This window comes from Rhipicephalus microplus, chromosome X (assembly GCF_043290135.1).
Source record: "Rhipicephalus microplus isolate Deutch F79 chromosome X, USDA_Rmic, whole genome shotgun sequence".
Classification (NCBI taxonomy): Eukaryota; Metazoa; Arthropoda; class Arachnida; order Ixodida; family Ixodidae; genus Rhipicephalus; species Rhipicephalus microplus.
The window spans coordinates 400,595,485-400,618,252 of record NC_134710.1 but is presented as its reverse complement, the minus strand read 5'-3'; the positions used below and the strand labels follow the sequence as shown (position 1 = coordinate 400,618,252).

At 47.6% G+C, this 22,768-nt stretch overlaps 1 protein-coding gene across 1 annotated transcript in view; it reads right to left on the bottom strand.

Moving 5' to 3' along the window:
- The window catches only part of LOC119161863 (protein tolkin), a 420,624-nt gene extending 406,241 nt beyond the window's left edge, over window positions 1–14,383 (bottom strand). The window contains 3 exon segments of the mRNA XM_075876846.1: window positions 9,017–9,141; window positions 13,739–13,856; window positions 14,290–14,383. Of these exon segments, the coding sequence (XP_075732961.1) occupies window positions 9,017–9,141; window positions 13,739–13,856; window positions 14,290–14,383 (337 nt within the window).
- Window positions 14,384–22,768: the final 8,385 nt, after the last annotated feature.

Sequence of the window (22,768 nt, the reverse complement as noted above, 5' to 3'; positions counted from 1 at the left end):
GACCCAAGAACAGACTAAATAGGTGGGATGTATGTGTCCTCGGCAATGACGACACGAGAAAAAGATGACTTGGCAGGATCGATGTCAGAGATTGCTTATAATTCTAGCTCGGCATGGGCATGAAAGTGCCTTTGTATACGCCAAATACGAGATGCTAAGTATTAAGGCCGCGATTCCGGCCCAGAAAAAAGCTACGGTTGTTTCTTTTTTGCCTGCTGTAGAAACGACAACTTGAAAGCAGTGGTGCAAGCTGCTATACGGTAAGCAGGACCACAGTAGAAATTACAAGTGGGCGCTGCAGCTGCTGACAAGTAAAGTTACTCCAATGTGCGTGCAAATGCTCAGAAAATGAGGAATAGAAGAAAATGAACTAAAATGAGGCGCGTGAGAGGCATGACGCTCTCGAATTCAAGTATGGTCAGCACTCGAACCTCATTCGTGCCACCCTTAACACGAACGGTAACGACAGTCCGCAGAAGGCCGTGGGAGAAGAAGCAGGTGAGTGAGAACGAGTCGAGAAAGCGGTAGGGAGTTCAAGAAGCCCGACGAAAAAGGCCACGCCGCGTGCTCTTGGTAAAGCGTTCGCTGCCCTGAAACTTGTTACTGCGGAGCTCGATTCGCCTCGGAGCACGAAGCGACGCAGAGCCCTGTTTGGCACGGCTGACTTCAACTCGAAGACTCGCGTGGAGGGGCGGTGCGCCTCGTCCGTCGTCGACGACGTGCTCTCGTCCGAGCGCTCGCGCTCTGCCGCACTAATTGTGCGCAGTGCCGCAAAAGAACAAATCGAACGTGAGACGACGGAGTTCTCGTTGGAGCAAAGAACTATCAGACACGCGTACGAAAACGGACCGCGCGACGATGGCAGTGATTTACGGCGTTTAATGGCGCAAGCGCCTTGTCTGGCCAAAGAGCACCCGAGCGGAATTTTCAATGGCGAAATTTCTTCCGGTGGTTCACGCTGTATAGAGTCCAAAAACTCAGTCACTGTGACATATTAAAAACCTACACGTAATCATTAAATATGAAATTTTCTACGCTGAGCCCGCCTCAGTACAGTGGAACATGGACCGGTGGGCACACGGTGCGTGTACGTCAAGTGAAATCTCACAAAAGACGTCGCGCATTGGCCATGGAGCGCAATCTTCTATACTGTGAACTTCTTCAGAATATCAGAAAGCACTGCATGATCGCAGAATTGCCAGAACACAACAGCATGTTACCGGAGAAGTGGGTGCAACGCATATAAGCGTTCGTTCCGGTTAGCTTTTACTTTTTCCGCGTATCACGGTCATTTAGGCTGTTCTTAGTGAGCAAAGCTGATATATATAAAACAACAGAATATTTGTGAAGGTGTATTTTCGTATAGGAGTATTTTCGTATTCCATAGGAGAAACCCACAGGTAAACGTTGCCAGGTGTTATAGCTGGAGGTTCAAGTTCTAGGTGGTGCAAATTTGCAACTCGTTTCTTTGATGCGGTTTTGTTGAGACAAATAAAAAGAGGCAAACGTGTAGTTCACCCGCGGTTTGGCAGTCATGTGTCTTTGTCATTTGTTTTTAAACACAGAGCGATACATTTGAATGAGACGGGAAACCACCCTCTCTGACACACATAATCTACGCTGGTTAGGTTAGCGCTGTAATGCATTACATTTCCTCTTTTTCACGTTTTGGATACCGCTAAGCTTAAACCGCTTTGTTCGACGTCATTGTTTTGATTTCAATAAATAATTTTCGGCGTGCTACGAAATATGCGCATGCGAAATAAACTCCCATGGGTACATCTCCAGGATTGCAGTAAAACAGAAAGTTTTAAGAAAGCTTGAGTGCAAGTGTGAAAATCTTTTGAGAGCTTGAAATTTCTTGGCTTCAACACTGTTGCCGAATCAGATCACCAAGATTGTACAGACGCGCAGCGAACAAGCGTTTCGGTTTCACGCAGAATATGGCGGGACTGTCGGGCGTCGCTTATTAAATTGCGCCGTGGCCATTCTACTTTCTTCGTTAGTGGAGTGAAGTCAGAGCTTTTCATCGCCATTTTCTTTTTTACGCTCCCAGCCGCTAAATGTCTAGTTACCACGCTCGTCTCGCTTCTGCAGTCGCATCGATCCGAATCAAACGACAAGAAATAAAGTGGTAATAAAAAAGACCAAAGAGCACTAGAAAAATCTTCCGAGGTCCTAATCTTGTGACTCTCGAAACCACGAGCGCGCGCTTGACACTACGTACTCTGGCGGGTGTAAATTCTTTCGGCCACCGCAGAACCGCGGGCGCACTGCGGGCTAGCGCTCTCATTACCGACACGTCGTTGTATACAAACCCTTCTCCCGCGACATTCTCCCTGCACGCTGCTCCGTATCTGCGACGACCGGCAGCAACTGCAGAGAACGGTGGCGTTCCTTTTCATTCACTAGCTCTCTGTGGTGGACGACGGACAGTTCAAGTAGTGATGGCGACCTAACCCTTCCTTCACTGTATTCGGACAGCCCCTTTCCCTCCCGGCGAAGACTGTACACGCCGTCTGAGCCACCCAACTCCCCAACGACCCTCCTGCAGCAGCCTCTTGCTTCCTTTTAGATGCGGAAGCATCTTATACTCGCGCCTTGTAGTGCGCCGTCCGCGCCGTCCGCGCCGTCCGCACCGCTTCTCGAACATTCGACAGCTGACGCGCGCGCATGCGCCGTCGCGCCGTCGCCCACCATCTGTGCCGCGCGCGCTTCTCCTTCGAGAACATTCGACAGCTGACAGCGCATGCGCCGTCGCGCCGTCGCCATCTGTGCCGCGCGCGCGCTTCTCGTTCGAGAACATTCAACAGCTGACAGTGCATGCGCCGTCGCGCTGTATATATACTCAAGGTCGGCGCTCGCTCACTCAGTTGCCGCTCGTCGGTTGGTTTGTACGGCGCGTCGACGTCCAAGGTCGCGGTGAAATAAATTCCAACGAATCCACAAACACAATGATCGACGTCCCTTCGACCAGCGCCGTCCTTTCGCATACGTGTGTACGTGTTCACTCATTTAACACCCCCTCCTACAACCACGTTAACCAATTTAGCCATCGACCCAAGTAAGTCGCAATTTAACACCCCATTTCACAACCACGTTAACCAATTTAGCCATCGACCCGAGTAAGTCGCACTTTAACACCCCGTTAACCAATTATATGCTCCGCATCCTCCTCAGTGTTCCCCCGAGGGAAGCTGCGGGCAATTTTTTTTATCTTCACCTTCTTGGCGACATTGCTGCAGACAGCCTCACCTACTTTTCATCTGTGCGTCATTTGTCACGCGCTCTGCCTCGTCATCCGCTTATCTCCCGAGAACAGGGTGGGTCACCGTGCACCGCAATATTTTTCGTCTCTCGTAACAGTCCCCCTTGCCTAATTTTCTTGCATTGCAAGCCTTTTGGGTCGTCGACCGGGGGGCCAGTTTTGTGCAGCATTGTTGCCTTCGCCGCAACGCCGCCACAACGCCGTTTGTAAGCGCAGCGGGTGAAGTTGTTCGAGCTCCGTGTGTCGCTCCATGTTGTGAATTTACATATACTTCTTCCGAGTTTGTCGTCTGCGCGCGCTCGTCTTTACTTACCCGAGTAAAGTGAGCTAGCTACACTTGACCGTCTGTAATGACGGCCCCAGAAGAACACCCAAAAGAACAGAAGAACGAGCAATAAATGTAAATTTAGGAGGCAAAAAAGTGGCCCGTACAAACGTATGTGCGTGTACATTGTGAGTAGACCGTGCACTATGCTCGGGGCGCGTGGCTTTGTATTTGTTATCCGTAAGAAACAAGTCAAAGAAAGCCAGGCAAGAAGCCCTTGCGTCGCATGCACAGCGCCGACACGCGAGAACAGAAACTCGAAAGGGGAACGTGGTAGCATCTCTTTCTGGCCCTCAGCTTCTGTTGTGGAAATTGTCCATGCAATACTCAATAACGCAAGGCGTACCCTCCGAACAAGAAAATTGAACTCCACTGCCACGCAAGGCTCCAGAATGCGCAAAAACTCGTTATGTATACTACATCGGTGCACGCAACTATATAGCGCAGTGGGAATGGAGTGTGCGCGAGTGGCTTCGGGCTATGCCGGTCGCAGCTATACGGCCTTCTCTGTTCGGCAGCTGGGCCTCCACTCCACTGCGTATAGCGAATTAAGAATCGACGTCTGCAAGGAGCATGCTCCTTCGGGCCGGCGCATCAATGGTGGCTGAGACGCCCCGGCAATCGCACGAGGCGCGATCATTGTGCCGAGGGTGCGACGACGCGATCAATTTTAATTAATGGCCTGCCCAGCCAGCCGGCCCTGTGGCCGTCATTCCATGCGGAGACGGGTATATAGCTCGCCCCGCCGGGCGTCGCAAAGTTCCGATTGCGCACGAGTGCATTACTCTTCTCTTATGCATGCATTTATATGCAGCATGTGGGCTCATGTATCTCTGTACCGGAGAAGAACGCAATGGCCAATTCAACTTTCTTTGAAAATACTGCAAATAGCAACTACATTCGTAGAAAGACAATCTGCTGAATATGTTGACACACTATTCAAGGTAATATCGTCTATTGTATTGATAATAGCCCATATATTTAGCGTGGTTGTTTCTCAACACGGCGTGAATACGCTCTTCTTTATCAATATAGCCTGCCAATACTCCTTTTGTGACAGCTCTAACTTTAGTAAGCCTATGCAAAGCTCGAGTGCAAAAAAAACGTCTGGGTACAGCGTGTCAAGTAAAGCTAATGCCCTCCATGCTGTTAGCCGCCTTTGCAAATAGTCCGCCAATCATCAAGATTCTCTAAACTGTAAGAGTGCAAAACAAGGCAGAAAGAAATACTTGAAGAAAAAAATGACCAAACATTCAGATCTGAGAAATTTGCATATAAATTACACTTTATCTTGAACGAAGTTTACTGAACTCACTCAATTTCTCCTTAAAAGTGCAAAAGCCGTGTAGCCAAGTTCAATACAGGGTGAATACTTCTGCCAGCAATAACGGACAATAATGACTCAATAATTGCTGTAATTTTTCAAACTTTATTGCATCAACGTTTCTAGCGTTGCCTTTGGAGTTGGTAAATATTGTGGGTAAACAAGACGGGAAACACACAGTACAAGCGTTGTAAAACGATGGAAACAATGCATATTCTAATTATAGATTGTTTGATACTACCAACCTCTCCAACTTACTGCAAGCACAACAACTGCTCCCAAGCGCCATGCAAGTCCGTAAAACTCACGGAGTCGGTCATACATTCCGCAAGTCTTTATTATCGGAACAACGCGTTTAATTAAAACGCATAGTGTTGAAAGTGACTTCGGATGTTTTTCATGCCTGCAAGGAGCAATCATTCTATATGTCGATGACGGTCATGAACGTTTTGATATAGCTGCGCAAGCACACCCGGAGAAGCCTTGCCCGGCCGTTTCCTCACAGTCGTCATGGTTGTCGCAAGATGTTTATTGTAGGTCATGTGGCATGAATATAGAATTCTGAATGCCACACCCCCCCTCAAACAGTCTTTCAAGTCCATAAGCGTCTGCTGGACCCGGAAGGATTGAAACTCTCGCCATGCGTCCCGTTTTGTTCCCTTTGGCAATTGCCTCTGCACAGTGCAGTCAGCCGCTGTTTAAACTTTTAAACTCTGTCTCCCGTTCTCAATACCCGTGTCACAAAACGAGCGCTCAAAAAGGGCGCGCCGCCAAATTCTCGCGATGAAACGCCGGAGTGACGCCGCGAGGTCAACGATAAAAAAAAAGAAAACAAACATCCAAAGACTCCCCGGGCGCGCGACTCTCTCCCTCGGAAGCGTAGGTTCGCCGACGAAACCTCCTCGCGTCAGCGGCCGAGCAAGCCCTGGAATTTTCTCGATGGAAAGGGGCGTAGTGATGCGGGGTTGAGTCATCCGTCGCAAACGGCCCCCGCATCGTCTCGCCCTTTCCCCCAGCCTTCGCTGCGTATCGCGCCGACGAAATGATGAGAATTTTCTGGAATCTCGCGTTGAAGGTATTTAACCGAGCAGCAGAGATGGGAGATAAGCGGAAGAAGGAAGTTAACGCCGGAGTGCGTAGGTTATCCCGCCGCGTCAGTCGGTGAAGGTTTTGTCCTTAGTGACAAAGCAGGAGAAGAAGAAAGTATGCGCCAGAGTGTGTAGGGTGTTCCGCCTTGTGGGTGAAGCCTTTTGTCTTCCGTGACAAAGGAGAAGAAGAAGAGGATTTCCACCTGATGGGTGAAGGCTCGAGCTACAGGCAAGAGCGTGTGTCTACCACTATCGAGCGAAGACGCGTGGCAACAGCTGCGTGTGTGAAGCCGACGTGTTTCCGGCGAAGAAGTTTGAAGCTTGGAGAGTGGCCAATTGAAGACGCGAGGTTTCCTGGAAGAGAAACTTCGGGGGCAGCGGAACGACAACAACGCTGGACTTTGAGTGAGTGATTCTCGGAAGAGTATCATTCAGACTTTTGTTCCAAGTACTTTGGACTGAATAAGTTTACTAACTCTTTAGTCTTTAAGTGTCTTGGTTGTTCGATGCATGCGACTGCATTGTAGTGCGTATTGTTGTCTGCGTCCATTGTTTCGAGTGTGGTTGATTGTACTGCGTAGTACGTTGTTTGATTGGTGACATATTGTATTCAACGATTGTTGAGTGTGCATATTTGTGTATCGTTTTTATCTGCCATTATTGAGAATATTTTTTGTTTTGTTTATCAACTCTCGGCTCTGACTTGTTCTTTGGGCCACAGCCGGCGTCCGCTGGCGCGCCAAAAAGGACCACTTCTAAATTTTCCAGGCTTTCGTGGTGTGGTTCGGAAGCCGATACTTCGGGCCTTGGAATTAGCCCGGCGATCGCCTCCCGAATTAACGGGACCAGTGACAACCCGAGACCCGTTTTTTTTCGAAGTTTTAGAGCAAGTGACTTTCAGATACAAAGAAAAATGCGTCTTCGCCAAATCAGTATTTAACGCCCGTTTCGAACCGAATCGGTCACTGTTTTTGCGCCACTTGCACCGTTGACGGAAACTGACATTACAGAGTAGAATACGTTCTTTCTCGCCTCACTTAGATACGCCACTGCCGGCGTGACAGTTCAAATAAAAGAGGTTGTGAGCCTTCTGTACTTCGTTTTAAATTCACTAGCTGTCAGTTGCTTGACGTAGATTTATCAGCGCAAAAGGAATGAAACGTTCAGGAAGAACACACACAGCGCTGAACTCATAACTAATTTATTATTTGAACGCAGGACCTTGTTGTAGGCACGTGTCTAAACAACCGAAAGATAACACGAAGAAAAGAAACGGTGAAAGCCACGTGAGAATTTTTTGCCAAAAAGACATTCAACCGAAGCTAACCACGCGGTCTGAAATTCCTACGCCACAAAGGTACGCCCTCGATATGAAAGAAGTGAAAATATATAAGATTCTAAACCCAACTGAGGCAAACGCAGTAAAGCCAGAGAAGTCAAGGGGGCACACACAGAAAAGATAAAAAAGATATAATACTTTAAAAACTAAAATTAAATTAAAGAACAGTGTAAAGCATGGACTTAACTACTGAAAAGGTATGTGCCATAGGTAGCTCATTTACATATTAGAGAGGCAATTGGAAGACCTGCTTACACTTTTTTCACTCAGACTCTGAATTTCGGCTGCCTCTAAAATCTATCAGTTTGTTCCCTTTGCCTGGCTAAGGCAATGCTACCCTCAGAATTCACTGTATTAGCTTGGCATGGCAAACAAATTGTTAGAAAGATCGTTGTAGCACATGCCATGAGTGCGGCACGGCATAAATCCTTCCCACGTTAAGAATAATTACGGAACTTGCCGCAATAGAATATCCAGCATCACCTTAAGGCTATAGTTTCTAGGTGTAGAGCATTCAGCAATGCGTTTTTATGCATACTTTGTAGAAGCCCTCGCAAGTTAGTTCTAGGCAAGTTTGAGGCACAACTTGGTGGCTCATAGGTATTTTCAAAGGGGTCCTCTAACACTTTTCATGACTTCATTATTTTACATGCTTTTTGTAGTTGCTTGTGTACACTGAAGGCTTGATAGATCAGTGCCACAAGAAAGGCAGCGATAGAGTCAAGCAGTGGAAAGTTATTCAGCGTAGAGATACCAAAATACAGTGAAATAAATGCCTACCTAATACTCGATTTCCACGAGCTAACCTTATACTGTGTTTCCTTCGACCTCTGACGTAGGAAGGCTGCCCAATGAAATCAGCTGAAAGCTCTAACACACAGGGAGCTCGCATGACATATTGCCTGTTACGTCCAGCGTATTAAGGACGGTGTTGCGATGGTAACACACAATGTGGTACTTGAAGAGGAACGACACGTGCGAAACTAGCCAGCTCACGAACGCTTCTTTAATGTTTTGTAGCTTTACTTATCTTTATTTTTGCAATGACGCAAATTTATCAACACTCTTACACATTTTTCTTTTTGTTTCTTCAAGTAACAGTGCCCGGAGTGTCGCCAGCGCGCTTACTTCAGCACATGAGATTCGGAACATTCTTTGACCGCCTTTGCAGTTTTCAAGCTAGAAAAGTCGAAGAGCTTTATTTCCTATGGCTTTGAGTGACACATGAGGCTAATAAAAAATAAATCCAATAGTAATCCCTATTTTGATCCAATGCCACGATCACATTTGATTGATATGGGGGGTTTAACGTCCCAAAACCACCATTAGATTATGAGAGACGCCGTAGTGGAAGGCTCCGGAAATTTCTACCACCTGGGGTTCTTTACATGCACCCAAATCTGAGCACACAGACCTACAACATTTCCGCCTCTATCAGAAATGCAGCTGCCGCAGCCGGGATTCAATCCCGCTACCTGCGGGTTAGCAGCCGAGTACCTTCGTCACTAGACCACCGTGGTGGGGCCCAGTTATGCAGTCGGCACCGATGTTTTCAAGCGTTAGAGGGCCCCTTTAGGTTCTTAAAAATGATCGTTAATGCAGGGGCATCACGGCCGCGGTCTATAAGGTCAATCGTTGTGTCGAGGAACAAAAAAAACGCCGAAAAACTCACCGCTGAAGTTGGACTCAATTTCATATGGGATGACGGCGTGGTCTCAGAGCCTCTCGGGCCTCGCAGGGGCGGCGCGGACTCGTCGGCGGTTCTTGCCCGCGCGCTCCCGGTGCCGATGTCGCCGCCTGCACGTGCGATGAAAGCTCTTTCATATAAAATCGTTTGAATCAGCCCAAACAAAATTAGCGAAACTCAAAACAGGATTGTAACGGCCCGAATCTGGCCAAGTGGATAAAGCAAACCAGACGACACCTTGGCCGACTCAGCGCGCCCCATAATTCCTGCGGCCCGGTCTGCAGCGCCTACTTTCTTGTGAAGCCAGTCACCGGGAACCGAATCCCCAAAACATCACTTTCTTGAGTGCGCTTTTCTTTTAGTTAGCTGGCTTCGCTATAGCGACGTGTCGCTCATTGTTATTGGGGAAAATATTCACCTTCAATATTATTTAGCGCAGGTCACGTTTGTGAATTCGGGCTCAAAACTTCATCACAAAAGTCGAACTTGTTGTCAATGGATTCACGGAAGCGTAGTTGTAGAGTGTACGGCATACTACTGCTGCATCAATTTCGACTGACCCAATCATTCGATACGCTCCCTATTAATAGTACCTTGATTGAGGTGTATGTAAACGGTCTTTCTTCGACGGGGTTAGTCGATACTATACAGTTCAAGTGTCCATAATGAGTGTTCATCTGTGTCGCCCACTCAAAAAAGTCCTCACGCCTGCTGCTACTAAAGACATCTGTATGCCTGATGGTGGAGCTGTGGTCGTCTATTGAATGTGTACCGATAGTGTTAGCATTGCCGGCTCCCGTGTTCCCGTTTAATTTGCGGTGCTCGAAAAATGCCCTCATGACCTGATATGCGGGATAGGCTTCCTATCGAGTCATTCTGCCCTGATAGACTGTCCCGCCGGTGCTCTCTGTCTATAGAACTTCCTTTTATTCCAGATTCTCGCCTCAAACTTGCGCATTGGCTCTATACCACTGACTTCCTCCGGATACCACCTAAAAATCTCACATTTGTGGAATTCGCAGCAACCTTTCCCATGCTTGATGGTGATTATATCGTGACGTACATACGTGATGTTCTCCTGACGCGTGACATCACAGGGCCACACTCCGTCGTAACCATCGCTTCTAACCAAACATATTTTCCTCTTATAAATTTCGGTCTTAAGAAGCAAGGGGTACCTCAATGAATTTTGATGGCCACGTTGAGACCCTTAGTAGACGATCACATCACCAGTTTTGCGATAGACGTATGTCCCGATGACCCATGTAACCCGCACGATGCCACGTGCCTCGATGCGACCTTGCGCTCCATGATCGCCCCGGACCTCAAACCTTAGCAGTCAGCCGCGCTATGCCGCCGTCTGGCTTCATACCGCAGCTTACTCGACATCGACAGCCGTCCACTCAGCCAGACTTCACTCGTAAGCCGCCGCATTAAGACAGGTGATCCTTTTTCCATTCACCGTCGACCATACCGGGTGTAATATTGCACGGTATTGAACCCTTCTCGAGCCCTTTGACATCCCCCGTTGTACTCGTTAAATAGAAAGATGTTACGCGGCGCTTCTGCATTGATTACTGCCATCTGAATAAAATCAAGAAAAAGCACGTTGACCCTTGGCCCCGCATTGATGACGCTCTCGATTGTCTCCACGATGCGCAATACTTTTCTTCAATAGAGCTACGTTCTGGCTATTCGCAGATTGCTGTCGACGAGAAAGGCCAAGAGAATACGGCGTTTGTAACTCCCGGCGGCCCATATTAGTTCAAGGTTATGAAGTTTGGGCTATGCTGCGCCCCGGCACGTTCGAGCGCATGATGGACTCTCCGCTACAAGGGTTCAAATGGTGAACGTGTCTTTGTTATCTCAACGATATCGTTGTATATTCCCCAACATTTCAGACCCACCTTCAGCGTTCGTCAGATATTTTTATACTTCAATCCCCCCTCCCCTTTCCCCAGTGCAGGGTAGCAAACCGGACGTGCTTCTGGTTGACCTCCCTACCTTTCATTTCTTCCCTGCGTCCTCCTCCTCCTCCTGGACTTAATCTGCACTGCAGGCTTTCAATTAAACTTGTCGAAGTACCACTTCAGACGCCGGCAAATTACGTTGTTGGGCCACCTTGTCGACGCATGAGGTGTGCTGCCGGACCAGGAAACATTCGTGCAGTCACGAGTTTTCGCGTACCTCAGTCATTCAAAGACGTCCAGAGTTTCGTAGGACTTTGTTCCTATTTCAGATGATTCGTGAAATATTTCGCAACCCTACCTAGAGCGCTCACTGACCTTCTGAACAAAGACTTTACATTTACGTGTGGTAGCGCTCAAGTTGCCGCTTTTTCTAACCTCATCACACTCCTGACAACTCCACCTATATTGGCCCACTTTGACCCATCCGATCCGACAGAAGTCCTAACCGATGCTAGTGGGCATGGGATCGGAGCCGTCCTAGCCAGAGTGGCCACTGACTTTCGAGAGAAATTTGCAAAACGTTGAACAAAATGCCGCCAAAAGGCGCTATTTTTTTCAAATTTTGTCAAAAAAGTCGATAATCTATATATACGTGGAGTGGTAATAAATATTTCTAATTATATATAGCACCATCTAGTGGGGTACCATCTATGAACCCTAAATTATACTGACGTTTTTCAATACTAGTCACATCACCCACTTCACCATGGGAGCACTGCTGAGAAGGGGCATGCATGCACAAGCAGCGCCCTTGAATGCTAGCGCAGAAGTTCGTGATGGTTTCAGTTGTAGCGAATACCGGATGAAGCAGTCGCGGCAACAAGAGAGGGACACCGCGCATAGCCCTTCAGCAAATTTAGAGAATTTCACTGTAGTGGAATCGTGAGTCCGATAATCGAAAGGACTTGACTAAAAAACAACGGAAATAAATGCGAAAGTACTGCGTAACTGCCGCAATGCCCGCACCAAGCTTTCTGTGTAATCATGCTGACGCTATACGTTCGCCTCACCACAGTTTCGGAAGGCTGCCCAAAGAAGCCCGACTTTTTGCCCCCCCCCCCAAAAAAAAAGTATGTTATTAGGGACTTTTAGCTGACCGATTTTGCGTGCTCCGTTCCCCTTTCCGCTCAAATGCTCAACGTTGCCGGAGCGCAAGGACGTTTTTAGCTTAAGCCGAGCGTCGTTCAGTAAACGCTATTGCGACGCCACCGGCATGAAAGTTGTTTAAAAGAAAATAAGCATAGTTGTTGTCTTGCAGCAAGATAAAAAATTTTGTTGTAAAAGAGTGTGAATTCATTTACTGCTTGACGCATAAGCATTTTTAAAATTTTTGTCATCTTCACTTGGAGCTGCACTACAATCGATGCCTTAAAGGCGGCCGAAACGCGTTTCAAATGCCCTGACATGATGCAGCGCGTTCACCACGTTGTCTTGTAGCAAATCAAACTAAAAAGCTCTTATGAATAAGTGGAATGGTGGCTGCTGTTAAATAATAAATTGTTTCTATTGTTATTTAAAGTCGCTTACTATCGAAGATTCGTGAAGTCTCTTTGACGGAAATACGAAAGAAACACGCTCCTTGATGGTCCCAAGTGTCATCTCTACATCATTTCAAGAAACACCACCTCACAGGCGCGAATTCTCAAAGGGATTGGCTGCGACGGCTTCTCGGAAGAAACACAGATCCTTGTGTGTCTTGAACTGCCGTCGATGCTTGCGTGTTTGCCGAACAACCACCGTGTTTCCCGAACAGCGCGGAGTTGCGGCACAGGGGGCTGCCGTTTTAGTCGTTTCTCTTTGCGTCACGTGATCATTCGCTCACTTCGACGGTCTACTCAGACGCTCAGCGCCTCAGTGTATAGCGCATGCGCAGTGGCGTGACCACCGACTGGCTGCGCAAAGCGAGAAGCAAGATGCGGTCAGCTAAAAGTCCCTAATAACAAATTTGAACTCTACGCACCAAATTAAGGGGTACTACAGCAGTGAAGTAGCCGACAAGCTATTCAGGACAGCTGGAGATGTGGTTGGAACACGCATCATTACCTAGTCACTTCAGAAGCGGAACTCTCAAAAAACTGAAAGCTCTTAAAGGCTCGAAGAAACGCAGTATAATACCACCGCTTCGCGAAGCAGTACACTGCATAAATGTTTCTGGAGGTTTGCTGACGCACGCACCAGAACCTCCAAGACCCTGGCGAATTAGGAGATAAACACGATACACACGAGAAACAGGAGAAACGTACTAAATTGTGCCTTCTACAGGAGGGTCTAAAATTACCAAAAAAGAATAAATCGTGTCACCCATCCTTTTAAAGACACTGAGTATACAATGCATTGCTCGGTCGAGACCGAAGCCGAAAATCGCCAAATCTTCACCATGTGTAAGTTCAGGTCGCCACGGGCCTCTCAAATTCGCCAATTTGACGAAAAGTGGCCACCAGTGGCAACCCCGTTTACGGAGCGAACCACTCATCCGCTCATTTCATTCCCTCAGCGGAGGGTGCACAGCGGACCAGCGTGCGAGCATTCTCCAGACAAAGCCTCCAGTCAAACAACAATAGTCTCAACCGCATTCAACAGGCGGCGCAGCAATGCGCTCCGCTGTCTTCAATCATTCTTAATTTTGTCTTGCACTCCGCTCGCCACTCCGCTCTTCCGCTGGGCCTGCTGGTCCGCTCAGCCTCTCAACTTACTGTGTACTCTTGAAGGGTGAGCGAGGAGAACGTGTGACACTCACCGTTTGCTGTGGAACCTGGGGCCCCTGTCCATAAAGTTGAAGCCGACCCCGAGCTTGGCCTGCCGGCTTCGCCGTCGGTACGTCTCCCGCGACATGGCTATGTCGCCCATCACGAGCTCTGCAAAGGGTCAGACAACACAGGGAAGAGATGAGTATCGGACACGCCGCTTGGAAAGGAAGACGGCACGCCGGTGGTTTTATTTCTGGCCCAGAAACAAAGGCACATGGACAAATCAGAAAATGGGTGCCTATTGACAAAATTTTGTTTTCTTAAGTGTATTTTGCCATTAGCCGAAAAGCTCGGCTAGTGAAACGTCCGGCATTGGTATTGACGGAGACCTTGTTCTTACGAATATTACTATCGCAGTCATCATCATCATCAGCCTGACTACGTCCACTGCAGGACAAAGGCCTCTCCCATGTTTTCTTGAATACAGGCACAACATGACACGTTATGTTTGATTGATTGTGATGTTCCCAAAACACATACAAGTTAGCTACTGACGTCCTTATCATTCGGACAGTAAACACAATGGGAAGAGAAACCATACCACAGTAACGAGTGAAGTGGTATGTGGCCTTCAGAATATACCGTTGCGAATGATCAGCATTCAGGAAGCCTTTGTTGGTCACGCGTGCAGCCATGACGTAACCGTCGAAAGTTAATACCATGAATCTGTCAGCAGTATTTGAAGAGAGAGAGAAGGTTTTGACAGAAGAGTAATAATGAAGAGGCAAGCTGAACAAGGCTGATCTAATTCATTTCAGCTGACCATATCATGTCATCTTTCATCGTAGCCCTAAAGTGTGCATATACTATGCTAGGTGTGTCCCATGAGCACACCCCCCCCCCCCTGTCACTCTCTTACCCTCTGCCACGACCGAATGACAGGTTATGCAAAGCTTTACGATATAGAAGTTGTACGCCCAACATGCCCTCGAAGTTTGTCGAACAATTCACATTCGTAACAAGTAAACACGAAAGAAGAAGACAAAAAGGTTCCTTGCATCGAGGTGCTTTGGTACAAAAACGTCAGAATGCGTGGTAAATTCGTATGGGTAGTGTTGCTAGCTTACCAAGTAAGAGTGAGTAATCGTTAAATCAGTTAGAACGCATGAAGTCTATGGCAACCCTTGTTACGCAATATTAATGTCATTGTTCTACATGGCATGTCAAGAAGTTAATTCTTCTCCATGATGTCCCGTTTTGCGTTAGCGCATTATCAACAAAGAGATCTTAGCATCTTGAAACAGGGAGAGGCAACGTTAGGCGGAGATACCCGAATTAGCCACCTTACTTAGATAATAGCTACTTTCAAAATAAAGCTGAAACTGGTGGTAAAAACAAAGTAAATGTAGAAACGCATGTCTACGTTTTGCAGCCGGTACTCTTGTAGTGACCAATAGGCACTCATACGTATGCTTACTGTAATTAAGACACATATTTTCTTCCTTAATTGAAAGTTTTTGTAACGCGACATCGAGCTAGAATAAAGTTGTCTCATGGGTCTTCCGTTTTGATTACCTTTTTTTTGCATGTGAATGCTTCTCCACAAAAGCTGAAGGTAGGAGAATACTGCTTCAAAGTAATCCACGCAAAACTCCGTTAATTAAGCGTGCAAGTGATCATGATATGCACGATAAACAAACGCTTTAGCACATCACGTTTGACACTTTCACCAGCTCTTGACTTGTTCACTGAGGTACTTAGACAAATATACATCTGTACCGTTTTTCATTATATCCCAGACGCCATGAAATAAATTTTCAGAGTGCACTGCCCTGAGAACTAATTTAAGTGGACGCTTGCTGATATTGAAGAACTGGGCCACTAGGTATGCGAGTTTTTGTCCATTTGCACATGTCTACAGTACTTATCCAGATACCTTGTGGTGGGAACTATAGCATACACGGCTAGAAAAGCCTCCGGTGCCATTCACTAGCACAACCTCTCCGTATACACATTTCATTGTAAAGTGAACGGTAAAGATGGCGACGTGACCCGCATATACCACTGCTTGCCAAGTAAGGTAATGAAAACAAAAACAAGAAAACAACGTCCTTGTGCAAGAGTCATTGCACGACACAGTTCTCGTGCCTGGTATCTTGACTGATCTCCGATTGTCTGCAAATATTACCGGTCAACGGCTTCTTACACCACGTGTTGCAGAAATGAGGGTACGCAAGGACAAGTCAGCAGTCAGCGCATGCAATATCGGAAGCATGCGAGTAGCTCAATGCATACACTAAGCCGTTCTCATTTACGCCAGTGAGCGTCGCCACATGAACCCCCGAAAGCCCATTCTTGGAGCATTCTTCCGGAGAAGCTTGCCCGCGGGTTTCAGACTGATTCACGCTCACGCAATTCGCGCACATGAAGAGGCGCCTCGCTTCTGGTGGGTGACTGCATCCCTTTCCAAGTACATCAGCCGTGCGCTCGGCAGCTCATCGAGACCGGACGGCCCGGGTTAATGCCGCCCGTTCGAGGACACCTGATGAGATCAGGCAGTTTCGCACAGAACATGCGCCACGCTCAGCGCCATATGCGCAGGGACATGTTTCAACAGGCCGAACACTATGTGCCTTAATTTAGCATCATGCATCATAACGAGAGTGATAGTAGCCTTCCCAGCTTACATTTTATATATATATATATATATATATATATATATATATATATATATATATATATATATTGTCGCGTAGATATAGATGTAGCTATTTTCTTTCAACTTTTGGCTCGTTTCAATGTCGCGGGTCTGCCTAGGAGCAGGGTTTGCGGTGGTGTCCTTGAGTGGCTCACCGGCTTTGTTGTACGAGCGCGTTCTCTTCCTTTCTGCGAGGGTCTGTTTCCCATTTAGGGGACCGCAGACGGCTTTGTATCCGCGGCGCCGGAAGGTATGCGGGGTGAGCTGTTCGGTATAAGCCTAACGGATGTCGCGTTAGCTTGTTGTAGGTTTTTACTTTAGTTTAGGTCATTTGCGTTTAGGCGGACGGTGGTCATCGAGTGCAAACTCGGTGGAGACCGCCCGCTATTGGGTGTACCTGATTGAATTCGTCACACCCGATTGGGTGTGGTGAACGGATAATTCTGAGTGGTCCTTTTTTGTTTGTCTCGGGGGTCGCTTCGGGACGCTTCGAGGGGAGCCGAAAAAGAGTCGCAGCGGAGACGCCACGAGAGCAGGTTGCAGCGGGTGCTGCTCCGAGTTCTTAGAGTTATGCAGCGTACAAGTGTGTACGACGTCTATTATGAACACCAAGCCAAATAAATCGGTTTAGGAGCCACTCTATGGATCTGCTGTGTGTACGTGTGATCTCTCCGGCGGCGACCAAGTAGCGACCAGAACACTACGCTACAATATATATATATATAAAGTCAATTAGCAGCCTTCTTTTGTTTCTTAATTTGCGGACTTCCCTAAACGCTCGAACCAATCATTCCACTGAATGTTGTACGTTGCTACAAAATCTTGAATCAGGTGGTTTGAAATGCCCTATACAATGTCAGGAAACTCACTTAGCCTAAAGTGAATAATAAAGGTTTTATGTAAGTGAGCTTAGCTATGTAACAAGACAGACACAATATAACAAAATATCGACGTGAGCGCCTATGGCACGTCAATACATATATAGTTGGTTTCATACAGTTGCGGTAAAGCACCTCCTCATAGTTCGTTCTATCTACGTAAAACACCCTTCATACAGCTTCGTGTGTGATGCCTTCCGTGCGTCAAACGTGCCTCTTAAGCACTTAATAAAGTAAAATATTTTATTACTAATAGCGCGCGTTACGTTTGCACTCGTCAGTGTCGCTTGTCGCCATCGTGTGTGATGCATCAAAACAGTAAAAAGAAAAGAAAAGGCAATATACCCATGAGATATGCACTTTGATTTCGGAAGTCAAAGTCGTCAACGATCAAGTGCAGGTCTGATACCGGAACAAGCTAAAACGAAAGCGGTTCCTTCATCGAAATCATGCCACAGATGTCACTTTCAACTTCTTGCATGTTGGCAACTTCTAGACTCGCCCCGTATGTTGCTGCCCGAAACTGCAACATACGAGACGAATTGAATGAAAAAGAAGATAATGAAAAAAAAACGGAATGGTGTTGATAAGTTTTCCTGTGTGGGCCAGACACCTTGAGATTGACTAAAAACATCAATTTCCTACAGGTGTCGGGCGATACCGAGGCGCAACTTGCACACAGGCCAATTGTTAGTACTTAGTATGCCCTCCACTAGGCTTTAACCACCGCAAGCTTGCAGAGAGCACCACACATAATCACTCAGCTTTGGCATCGCGTTACGTATTTTCATCTTCGATGAATACCTGTGTAATGTGACAGCTGCCACGTGGCTACGGGTGTTCAGTAACAGATTTTATGGCCACGCAAAGAGAGATGGTTATGACACCTGTAAAGACGAGTTAGAGCATTTTTCTGGTGCTGTCGTTTTTGACATGCGTCACATCATTTAAGCTGCCATGATGGCCTTCTACGAATTAAATGGGTCGGCATGTCAAGGCTGGTTGTTTAGCCATGTACTCTGCGCAATAGTCAAAAGGTCACAGAGAAGGATTTAGCTAGCCTAAGGCTTGAAACAGGTGAATTTTCATACGTCGTGGTTGAAGCACGACATCACGAAGGAAAGTAAAGAGTGAAGGAGTCAATGCTACTGGTATACAGTTTTATTGGTTTCCGTCATGACTACTGCACAACAGGTACGAGCATTGCTACATAAACATACGCGCACGTGATTACACCGAAAACGCCCACAGAGTTCAAACAACGAAACGGTAACTAGTGGATTCATGTGGTATATAGCACAACTGACCGATAAACAAGGGGTAACGAGGTCCTTGTCGGTCCTCAACTTTGTTTCTATGCTTCCTTTTACCGCTACCGTTCAGCACTATCAAGGCTACAAGGCGTAAGCAAGCCCCACGCTTGCGCAGCAAAACTTAGTGTTATACTCGGCGACAACTTAGCACTGAATGGAAAGCTACAGAGCTAAATCACGTGTATCCTATTCGGAGTATCCTAAATCACGTGTATCCTATTGTTTCGTTCGGAGAGCAAAACCTGCGAACGAAACAAGTTGATTGACAAACTGAAGACCACCATTTTCAGCTTCCGCACAGCGCAGTTGCAGTAGCAGGCGAATGCGAAAGAAGTACGCTAAACAGTAGACCGAAAGGAGGAATCTGACGAGATCCGCGTTTATCAGAGCGTGAATCGACACACAGTTGGCACAGGCCTCCGGTCGGTCACTTGAAACAGGAAGCGAACGTCTCCGGACGCCGCCGACCACACCCGACCTCGCTTCTGGCCTCACTGTCAAGCCGGCTGAACGTGGCGCAAGAAAGCGGCGGTCGCTCGGCGGCGGCGAGATTGAGACTCGCCGCTGAAGCCGCTAAATAAACACCGGCCTCAGGGGGAAGACGCCCCGATGACAGATTGCGCGTCCTTCCAACGACGACGCCCGCTGCCCCGTGGGATCTGCCACTGACTGGCAGGCGATCACACGGCAACTTTGGGCTGCATTCGGTCGCCCAGGGCTCTGTTCCCTCGCCCGCACAAGGGTTAGCGCTTAGCGGTCTGACGATCGAGCCCACTGTTTGCGCGCAAAGGCGTCCTTGGTTAGATTCCGTACAAGACACACACACGCACCGAAAATACTGAATGTTGCCAGCACACTCGTTTCGCGACTTTTGCTCAGTGGAGTTGGTTGCTGCTCCTCAGAGGTTTCCAATAACTGTAGCTGATCTGTAGCCTCGAAGGCAAAATCAAGAGACGAGATTGAGCAGGAAATGAGGTTTAAGGGGGGGGGGGGATTAAAGAAGGTAATAAACTTCAAAAGTGGGGGTCTCTTTTGGCGCGGCGCCGTCCGGAGAATCCGTTGCGTTTACAAAGTCAGTCTAATTTCACTCGTCTCACGTTCCGCGGATCTCTTCAAGTTACCAGTCTGCTAGCGACCTAAAGTTGGGTCTTTCGCAAGCGACCAGTACATAGCTGCCAAGACGCTCCGGAGCGTTCGAAGGGCGTGAGACTAGCTTTCGAGTAGCGTTTTTACCAGTGATCTGCACGTCAGTGACATGCTGGAGAATAGAGCGAGAATGCAATCACATCCAGAACACGTAGAGCGTAAATTTTGACCAGTACGGTTATTGTGAACGCGCTATGACGTCATAAGCACTGCCCCTTCATATTCAATACAGTTGCTGTTTTTTTCTCGATTTCCTCAATTTCAACTATTTATCTATTTATTGTCACTCCAGGGAAGCAGTACGGAAGCGTTGCCACATAGTCAAAAAATAACAAGGACGAGAACTACACGATAAATAAATAAACAAACAAATAAATACCTAAATAAATAAATAAAAATAAATCTGTCGGAATACTGAAGTGTTTTACACAAACTTGCTCATTGCACTCTGGAAAACAAGTACACGAAAGAATATCTGATGTTTTTGCCCGAAAGCGGCTCATGGCCATGTCCACACGGAGACACTGACGGAATAAAAACAAATGGCCAACGAAAAGGAAAATATGAGACTGGCCTTTTAACTCTGGAAACCGCTCATGCATGCCGCTCATGCACAGGGAGAACCTTTCGATCTAGATCGGTGGTGACCGACATGAATGATGCAGTTTGGACCTCTAGTACTGAAAATGTCCTCATTAGAAAGCACCACGCTCCCACCACTGTTATAAAAAACAGACACCCGTTTAACCTCCTCTCAGCGCTCTCTCGATCAGTGAAACCAAAAGCCCGTTCACCTTTAGGAACTCCCATTGCGCCACGCCTCTGGAGAAGGAAAAAGGGTGAGCGTCAACAAATGTCTCTATCGCAAACATTACGAAATTCCCAGTATAGCACAAACGAAACGCGCGTGCTTCGGAGCAAAGCCTACTACGGACGCCAGGGGCAAAACTAATAGGTCTGCGCAACGCGCATCGTGAGATCGATGGTCGAGGCATATATATGTACCGTACAGCGGGTGACAAATGAACGCGAGGTCACCGTAAAACGAATTCACCCTCCGGGCTCCTTTCCGTATTGCAGATTCCTCTCTTACCATGCTGGATACCGCAGCCTTCTATGGCATTTCGTGCTTCTGTATTCGAATCAACGCTCGCGCATGCCGGAAAGGGCACCGTGCCCATCACACGAATCCGGATCGTTCGTGTGAGAACGCCTTTCCCCAGCCTCGGCCGGTCGCTGTAGAGAAGAAAAGTGCCACCTCGCCTTGACGTCACCCGCTAGGAGGAAGAGGCGCCGCAACAACACATATAGTTCCCCTGCACTCCACTTTCCATTCATTTTATATTTCATTTTAACAGCGGCGCTGCAAATTGGCCAGCAGCTGCTACCGTAATAGCGGTGTATCCTTTTGATCACACGACTGATGCCGCTCGGCGGACCTTGTGCGGCATAATAGAGTAGTCGCATTTGCAACACGTATGCACCTCGGCGGGAGCTTCAAGTATTAAAGGCAGCCTCGGTGAGCTACGAGTACATCAAAGCGCGCGCTCTATGCAGCCGAAGGTGACTTAGGGTCAGTGACTTAGGGTCAGTGATCCATACTTAGACGACGACGGGAGTGTTACGGCCAATAATGGCATCAGTACGATTGCAAACTTTGGGAGCACACGCGTAAATATGGCATAGAGCCGCCTGTACGTGTGGTGCTTTTGGAATCGGTAGTCGGCTGCGTAGGATTCTGTACAGAAGGGTTGGCATGTATAAAAAATGAAGACTGGTCGCGGCGAGGTCTACATTTTCGGCCGTGAAAGATCTAAGGCGCATCGGCGAGAGTGAAAAAAAAACAGCTCATAATAAAGTTTGCGAGCACAGAGCACGGCTACCGAAAAAGAAAGGGCGTGAGGTGTTCAACCAAATGCGTTCCTTGGTGCGATTGATGAACGAAGGCTTTACCACCCTACCTTACCTGTAAATTATGTAGCACGTTATCATTAGAGCTGTAGAAAAAGGTAACACTCGTTACTTTGTCATTGTACTCTATATGAAAGCAGACATTTGTGGGCAGATGTGGGCAGACACATGTGCGCGCGTTCCATCTGAGCCAAAAAAAGCCGTCAAGCAGGTCGACACGTGACGGAGGGACGTAAACAAACGTCACGTGACAGGCTCACGGGCGCACGAGGAGTTCGGTGCCGTGGGAAAATTCAGCTTACAGCTTTCACATGGGGAGGGCACGGATCGTAAGAACGCCCGAACAGCAAAGAACTTTCCAAGAACACTGCCGATAGCTGATGCGTGAGATGATTCATGTTCGCCGGGCCGATGCAGCAGTACGGGCACAAGAACGGGCTCAGGTGGCGAAGCACAGGCAGCAACTGTGCACCGAGGATCCGGCACCCTTTCGAGCCAAACAAGAGACAATGGCAAGCCGAGGAATCGCCGAACAGATCCTAATGAGGCCATGACTTAAATGCGTTCACCGGGGCCGACGCCCACTTTCAGTGGGAGTTTCCCGAGTGGCTTGGCTGCGACATCTGCAACTGTCTGTGGCTGCAAGTTTCAACTTCACTGGTGAACCATCTGTACGGAGTGCTCAGGCAGTGATTTTTTTAAAGAAATTCGCATAAATACCGTAAAAATTACGTCCACACCAATTCTAAGTGGGGGATATACTGACGCATTGAATTGGGCCCTTGCGTTTACTTATACGCAGCTTTGGTGAAATCACGGAAAGTTTTTTTTAGGGGCTAAACACCTTAACTCGTGGGTCGGGCCTCCTCAATGTATGTAGTTGTAGGTAGCAAACTCTCGTTTAGTTCATGGAATGTCTGCAATTGGTGGAACTTTTATATAATGAATATGTGATAAAAAGATGTCAATGGCAGCAATTGGGATGTTTACTAGATGGACGGAAGGAAACACATACATACATACGGACGGACGGACGGATGGACAGACAGACAGACAGACAGACAGACAGACAGACAGATGACGGACGGGCGTATGGACAAATGGACAGACGCGACCAGTGGTCGGACAATTGAC